The sequence below is a fragment of the Priapulus caudatus genome, unplaced genomic scaffold (assembly GCF_000485595.1).
Source record: "Priapulus caudatus unplaced genomic scaffold, Priapulus_caudatus-5.0.1 Scaffold79, whole genome shotgun sequence".
NCBI lineage: Eukaryota > Metazoa > Priapulida > Priapulimorpha > Priapulimorphida > Priapulidae > Priapulus > Priapulus caudatus.
The window spans coordinates 288,285-296,919 of record NW_014577140.1 but is presented as its reverse complement, the minus strand read 5'-3'; the positions used below and the strand labels follow the sequence as shown (position 1 = coordinate 296,919).

Sequence of the window (8,635 nt, the reverse complement as noted above, 5' to 3'; positions counted from 1 at the left end):
AGACTCTCACAGACCCGTCACCCATCTCGCCACACCACCGTTCACTCTCATCTTCACAACCACCGTCACCTCATCGCTCGACAACACGACCTTCACCTCATCTCTCCACACACACCGTCACCTCATCTGACACACACACCGTCACCTCATCGTCACACCACCGTCCCTCATTCTCTCCACACACACTGTCACCTCATCTCTCCACACACACACGCCGTTCATCATCTCTCCACACACCACGTCACCTCATCTCCCACCACACACACCGTCACCTCATCATCTCCACACACACCGTCACGATACATCTCTCCACACACACCGTCACCTCATCTCTCCACACACACACCGTCACCTCATCTCTCCACACACACACCGTCACCTCATCTCTCCACACACACCGTCACCTCATCTCCACACACACCATAACACAAACCCAAATCTACGAGATACTTTAGCGTGCTTAACGTATCTAATCATTATTCCCCGCACAAGTCTACCAATAACAAGGGTCTAATTTGTTTCGCTTATTCCAGTGTTGTCTGTTACGCCTGCGATGTCACTGAAAAGTACGCTTGCCTGATAGTTGATGAGATTGACGACAGCATGCTTCAGCATCTGACTTGGCTCGGCCAGTCTCTGCACAGCGGTAGGTTGCTGCGGATCGAACTGCGTCGACGGGATCGGAACTCCTTCATCCATCGTTTCAGGAAACATGGCATTTCTCACTCGCTGCGACCGCGTCTGGTTCAGCTGCTGATTCAGTTCTGAGAGAGATATACAAACAAGAGGATGAAGGGTAAAGCACTGGCAAGTAATGCCAAGGGGGGAAGGGGTTATGATATGTATTGCCACACATGTACCAAGAACTACCCATGGATACGATTGCACTTTCAAGAGAAATACTACAGCTATTTTAAGTAATCTTGTTTTCTGATGATAGACATTAATCATTACTTACGTATTATGGGTGTACATGCATTTAACAATAAAATTTGCCAGTCTTGGTGAAATGCTTTATATACATCACTGAGTTAAATAAAAGCGGAAAATTATGACATTACAACTGCATAAGTTAGCATAGACTTACCATCCACCTGCTCCTGGGTGTAGCCCTGGGGTTGGTATCCTTGATCCCACTCCTCATATCCCATACCTGAGGATGCATCCATGTTCATTTCATCCTCATGTTGACTATGGTGGGTCTTTGAACTGATAGATGGTGCCTGAACACACAAACAGACATTGTCAAGCTAATCATAATTGCAGTAAATTTGTAAAATTTACACAATAAAATGCCTGCAAGATGACCAAGTGCTCGATTGTATAAATTTGTATATATATATCAGGAGTAGATAATAGGGAAGGATTGTTACTTCAATAACAAGGGGAATTTGTCATTTACTAGCCTTAGAATACCTACGATTTACTACGCGTAACTCAACCAACTTGAGCTCAAATCGTACACAGTACATTCGCCTAGCATCGTGCGAAATTGTTTCCTCGTATACACCCGCGATCCGGAGATACAGACTAAAACATACGACCCGATTATCCATTCTGTTGCCATCAATCCAAACGTATTGTCCGCCTGACTTGAAACAAAAGGCAGCTACTAACGCTCGGCGATGCGGCTCGCTGGGAGATTGGAGCAGGGGCTGCTGCTGATTGCGGTGGCCGTGCGTGCGTGGGGGCATACCAGCGGTATGCCGGTATGTAGCTGTATGCCGGGTCAAAGGTTATCTCGCCGAGTGTTATGTCGATGTCCAATGTCCCAGCGAGCCACACCGCATCGCAGAGCGTTAGTAGCTGCCTTTTGTTTCAAGTCAGGCAGACGATACGTTCGGATTGATGACAACAGAATGGATAATCGTGTCATACGGATTGCGGGTGTATACGAGGAAGCACGATGCTAGGCGAATGTACTGTGTACGATTTGAGCTCAAGTTGGTTGAGTTACGCATAGTAAATCTTAGGTATTTAAAGGCTAGTAAATGACAAATTCCCTTGTTTATTGAAGTCACACTCCTTCCCTATTATCTATTCCTGATATATATAAATATATATATATATCAGGAGTAGATAATAGAGAAGGAGTGTGACTTCAATAAACAAGGGAAATTCGTATATGTATGTATGTATATATATGTATGTATGCATCAATCAACACAGCCTCTTTACACAAACACTTTAAATGCACTATAAATGTTAAATTCACACTGACAAAGAACTGTTGATTAAGTTATGGAAATACTATTTCAAAATCCATAAATTTCTAGGCAGAATTAGTCGCGTCGCCGCTCGCTTGTATACCTGTGATGGGGTTCGGGAATTGATGCCCGAATCAGCCACATAATGGTTCTGGGCCCACATCATAGTTTTGGTGTTGCTGTCGTGCATCTGCATCGGCTGACCTCCCTGAACCTCCATGTATTGGCCTCCCTGCTGCTGCGCCACTGTGCAAGGAGAATACGATAGTAAAGCTGAGTCAGCAACTATATACACACATCAAACAAGACTTTTTCCTGCTCAAGGCAATGTAATTTCATATAGCACCCATTGATCTGCTAATAGTCGATTAAAATCTAGGTACAATCAAGTGCTGGATGAATGGCTGTCAGTGATGTTTGAGCAAACGGAATAGACTTTGTACTACTGTCCATTACATAAATCTAGTACAGCAGTATTTCAATCAGCAAACACAAAACAGTTTTCAATAGACCGGTGACCTCAAACACGCTTCCTCCTGGTAATATGTATAAATAATGCCACTGCTCAATCAGCAGTGCTGATCAAGGAAGGAACTACAACACCCGTATAACATTCAGAAGTCACATATATATATAACAATTTCACGTTTTAGTGGAAAGTGGTCTATAGAGCCACTACTTAAAATAAAATCAATCTTTAAAAACCATCATCTTCCTTGCTTTTGAGTACCCACATATAGTTGGCTACTGATCCCAATGCTGTGCAAAAGTCAATTAATGGAAACAATTACTGGGAAAAAAATTCCAACACAAGATGAAATTATTGTAAGAGAGAAACACTTACTTGCTGGTCCTCGTTGATACTGCTGGTGTTGGTAGCCTTGTTGACTCATGACTGTGCTGTTACTATCGAGGCAGCAAAGGGCAGTACCGAGCGAAGCAACAGTTTCTCTGTGCTGTTGCTACATGTAGCTCCTGCAACAACGCAAGGGAACCATCATGGGTTACAATTTCCAACATAACAACATAGCTATATATATATAGGGACTACTCAGCTATCTGTACACAGAACAGAAGACAATAGAATCGAAGAACTAAAAAGAAAATAATTGAATGTGAATTCATCATTCAGAAGAAGGCATTTAAGACCAATTACTAAAATTGATATAACTATAGCACATAAATCCATGTATAACTACTTTACAATAACCATGTCAAAAAATGTCATGTGATTGAACAAAATTGGTTTAAACTACATAAAATATTAACTACAGCAAACCACTGTCTTGAACACAGTAAACCCAAAGGAAAACAAAAAGAATTACACATCCTGAAATTTGAACCCTGCACCTTGAGACATTGAAACATGATAATATGTCAAAATTACACACCAAAATTCCAAACACATTAATCATGTAATCACACAGTAGTCTCCATAACATATCTACCAGCTGCAACTAGATGTTTGACCAGGATCCATAAACGATGACCTTTGAAATAGAACTGTCACATTGCCTAAAATAACTATTGTGCATTCAACCCTCCTTATATGCATTGCTGAAACAGCAGGAATTCCCCCTATTCACACACCAGCTACCATTTCAGGCTGAACAGAACTGGTTTGGAGCCAGGTAAATAATGCTGTATGCATTCTCTCTGTGCCAGGCCTTGCTGGCTGACAAGTGCTTTCAGTACTTTATGCTCCATTTGGCAATGCTGCACAGCAGTTTCTTGGGTAAGACAAGATTCCCAAACGTACCGGTATTATCAGTAGAAAATATTCTCAGGTACTCATAACTTCATTATACGTTATCGACCGCGAGGCGGCAAACGTTTCAACATTTGACCCGTAGCGTGCGCGCGGGCGACGCGGATACGCATTTTTTCATGTATTACATGCCACCAGCGTGCCGTCTAAAGCAAAAACGTCTTCTCCTAGATTGGAGAGGTCAGAGGTGTCGGAGCCTCGGAGGCGGAATGGAAATGGATGCGAAAATGGATGCGTGAATGCGAATGGATTCAATTTCAAAAGATGTTTGGATCATGAGTTATAAGTGTGATTAGTGATATCAAGAGTCTATAAAGAAGGGTCCTTCTTTATACACTCTTGGTGATATGTAGTAATGTAAATATAATTATAGGTACATGTATTAACAGAAAATTTTACATACTCATGGAATTAATAATACATACAATTTACATCAATTGATGTCCCCATCCCCACAAATAAAATAAGAGTACATTATATTACGTATTTTTCGAAAATTTGAAACTATGAAAATGGCGCTGGATACATAAAAAATGGCTCTGGTAAATTTGTGACAAGTCAGAAAAATGGCTCTAGTGAAAAAAAAGGATTTTTTACCCTGACTTCATACCTAAAACATGACATTCACACCTTAACTGTATCTATTACATCATTCAACACATAAACCCAGATCCAAACATCTACGCAACACACACACATGGAGGAGAAGTACTACTAGATTGTTACGGGGGCAAGGTGCTGCGGATCCACGCCCACATGCACTGATTCATCAATAATTCTCAAGTCAAGTGTAAATAATCTTGTTGTGATATATAACTGACATGAACTGTACTCTTACTCATAAATGCCAGAAGTTTGCACTGCTCACTCGCTATCTGATCACAGCTGTACACTCATATGTCACAAAAAAGGCGTCTTGAGTACCCACACATGCACACGTACACACATAAACGTGGTTTACATTCACGTTTATAAATGTGTATTCACAGTGCACAATATCAGCTATAAGCTGCTTATATGCACCTTCTGAGTTCTGTACCAATTTGCCAGTTTGGCCACCATCTGGGTCCCATGTGGGAATAGCTGATCTCAGCTCAGCTTCAAGCTACTTATTGGTTTGTCCAATAGACCCAAAAGTTGCAATTACTATATATGTACATGGAACAAGCCAAGGGTAAACAAAAATTTGTAAAGCTCAACTATTTTCTACAGCATATCATATATGCACATGTATGTATATAATGAGCTAAGTAAAAACCCTCAAAGATTCATAAATGACACATCAGTTCAAATAAATTATGTAACTTATCTCAAGCAATAAGTTTTAAATATCAGTTTGTGGTACATGCACAAGCATATTTCTGTGTTATGTGCATGGGTGCGGGATTCTCCAAGAGCACTTATAGCCTGGCGGCCCGCCAGGCTATCGTCGAGCCCCGCCATCCTAAAATGCACCCGCCATGCTAAATATCATAGCCTCCCGGACCACCCTAGCACGCAAACCGCCTTCGGCGATATGCAACTAGGACCGTAAACTGGCGTAAAGGCAGCACCCGCCATGCTATAATGAGAAAGCTTAGAGAACCCTTGGGGTGTCACCAGGGAAAAATTTTATTTTTCGGGGGCTACTTTTCAAGCTCGCGTGCATGAAAATAGCACTCTAAAATTTGGTTTGCATTGAACTCTATGCAAATTTCCGGAGGCTCTTTTTGCCATTTCCGGGGCTAAATCGCCCCGAGCCCCCGTGTATTTTTTTCACTGGGTGTGACCAAACCATAATTAACTTAATTAGGAGCACTGGAAGAATCAAATTCTATCTAAGCAATGCAAGGGTAAAGATCTTGTTGTACCTTGTCCAATTACAGCCTGGCAATGTTTTCACGTATTTGGCAATAGTGTACATTTTCATCACGAGTTGTTATGGATTATAACAGAAAAAATGTGTATGTACTAGTAGTGTATATTATTACTATGAAGACATGTTGGTATTTCTACTGATAAGACTTCCGTCAGACCTCTGTTTAGGCCTGCGGCAACTGTACGCGGGCTATAGTATTAGAGCTAACCTCTGTTAAAACAGAAAAGGTTACAAATATTGAAATAAAAAACCATGTACTATAGTACTAATACTACTATGAAAGTATGATGGTACAGATCATCAGATGTAGACGGAATGGTTCGGACCTGCGTTGGGTCTTTTGCAAATCTACCTTTAAAGTTTAATGCTTTATTAGTATTAGTATTACAGTATTACTATTAGTATTAGCCATGCTGGTTCAAAGATAGAGAACATTACATATAATATTACATCAATATAATAGGTTAGGGTTATGGTTAGGGTTAGGGTTAGAGTTAGGGTTAGAATTAGGGTTAGGTTTAGGCACATTGGTTTTATTGGGACCCATGTTCTCTATCCTTGGGCCGTAATGCTCAAGGGGTCATTGTCGTACCTGATACGACAACGACCCCATCTGCATTAGTAATAATAGTATTAACCATTAGGCATTACTTTGAAAAGTTGAAACAGTTTACAGATCATTTTCAATATCCCTGTTCTATTGGGATTTACCTGTGCAAGTCACACTGCAATCCTCGTCGAGTAGTACTAGTAGGCTATGTGAGTAATAGCGTATGTCATAGTAAACCGACCAGGCTCTCCGACTGTTACACGGTACGCTAACGTAGTGTTAACGCGAGCGAGAAGGGAACTTGTGCCTGTGGCTAATGAGTAATGTCATACTCGAGTCATAGACATAGCTAAGTTGGCCCATTCCTATTTTACAACCCCAGGTTTAAAAACCCTAACCCTAAACATAACCCTAACCCTAACCAAACTTACGACATGGGTGTGTAAACGCTACTTGTACCGCTAAGTTCCTGGTGATACTTACACTTACACTTACTGAATACTGATGACACATGCAGACTGAACAAATCAACTTAAAATGAGAGGTAACCCTTAATGTCACGATTAGGTACTTACTTCGCAGGTGTAATTCCGTTCTCAGCCCTTATTCTTATGTGCCTATGTAGTTTCTCAAATTCTCTTCAACATAAACAAACCAAGATGGCGATTTCTTTTTCCGGAGCTGATGCGAACCTCACCACAGCCGAGATAAGTGAATTCGCGCAAGAAAACTAGTTCGTATTATTCATAAAATTTTGCAAGTTTCATCTTGAAAAACATTGCATTGATACTTCAGATTTAAGAAACGCATTATATGCTAAATAAAAAAACTACATATTGTTGATGGGTAGATTAATAACACGTATTTCAAAATATACCCACGTATGTATTCATCGTGCATACGCCGTAAGCTGCAGGCAGACTTGAATATATTCCTATCGTCATCGTCGAATCGTACTGCTCCAGTCTACATGAATAACAGGAATATACTAGCTAGACTAGATCTATAGTCTCTACATATTTCTACGCTCCAGCAATAGCACTGGCACTCTCACTACTAGAGAAACTGAGAAAAATTTGACCCTACTCAGGGAATTCTTTCTAAGAAATTGAATTTTTAATGAAACCTAAGGATAGCTTTGAGAACATGTAAATATTAGAAAAAGAATAAACAGAAATGACCAGCAGAATAATTTATTTGTCTATTCAAAAAATAGAAATAATAACAGGTTACACAGATATACACCCGTTATATTATGAAGCTACCTGCCCAAATATGAAATGAAGTGATAGTTTTAAAAAATTTAATCAGAATTATAGCGACAGTTTGGCGTTCCTCACTATATATGTTCCCCCACTAATCAAGGCACCACCAACTCCAACTCGAGCCTTATTAACTCATACAAATACTGATAGCTGGTGCTTTTTACAACCTCAGACATAATAAAAAATAATAACAATAACTAGTTATAAATATAGGCCTAATAATAGTGATTATACTGCATTATTGGATAAATATGATTATCATTTATAGGAGTTTTAGCAAAGCAGTCGAGGAATTTTACATAGGTCCAAGTGAGAGCACTGAGTGATACCGTATAGAGATATTAAGCCACCTCCACCAAAACTGGGGACTCGCATATATATATATATATACTAGCTATTACCCGTCCTCCAGACGGGTTCGAGTGGGGTCTGACTTGAGGATGGCGGTTTAACCATTTATCTCTCAATTTTATTTGAGGATGTATTTACAGTAAACGAAAAATACTGATATTTAGACTCGAGTCATATACCAATATTTGTTAAAAAAAATTGTATCTAAATATATATAAAATCTGAAATTTTACCTTAAAATGATATGCAATTTTTCAAAAAAAGGGAAATGGGGTGATTTCATAGTACAATTTCACCAATTTCGATATTTTTGAAAATATCATTCTGGTTAGAAGCATCAATAATAAATCAAATTCGTTAAAAAAAGCAAAATGCATTGAGAGTAGTTTTGAAGATATATTTTCTTGAAAGTCAGTGGACGGCGGCGGGCAGGGTTACACCTCCCGTTGTCAAATATTTGCACACACGCGCGCACACACACACATCACACACGCGCGCACGCACGCACAATCACACGCGCACCCACGCACACACATACCAATTTACACACACGGGCGCGCACACAAATACACGCACACACTGCACGCACATGCACACGCACACACGCGCATACATACATACATACACACACGCACA

At 40.1% G+C, this 8,635-nt stretch overlaps 1 protein-coding gene across 4 annotated transcripts in view; it reads right to left on the bottom strand.

The window, feature by feature from the left end:
* Positions 1 to 7,075, bottom strand: part of LOC106821611 (catenin beta-like) — a 15,264-nt gene extending 8,189 nt beyond the window's left edge. The window contains exons 1-5 of one of the 4 annotated variants that reach the window (XM_014826494.1): positions 6,959 to 7,075; positions 3,052 to 3,182; positions 2,311 to 2,453; positions 1,088 to 1,223; positions 577 to 764 (exon numbers count right to left, since the gene is read on the bottom strand). In XM_014826494.1, coding sequence (XP_014681980.1) covers positions 577 to 764; positions 1,088 to 1,223; positions 2,311 to 2,453; positions 3,052 to 3,100 — 516 coding nt within the window. In that variant the 5' untranslated portion in view covers positions 3,101 to 3,182; positions 6,959 to 7,075. Of the gene's footprint in view, positions 1 to 576; positions 765 to 1,087; positions 1,224 to 2,310; positions 2,454 to 3,051; positions 3,183 to 3,598; positions 3,618 to 3,655; positions 3,740 to 6,544; positions 6,564 to 6,958 lie in introns of those variants that run through there. The other 3 variants (XM_014826498.1, XM_014826496.1, XM_014826497.1) reach the window with 3 other exon arrangements.
* Positions 7,076 to 8,635: the final 1,560 nt, after the last annotated feature.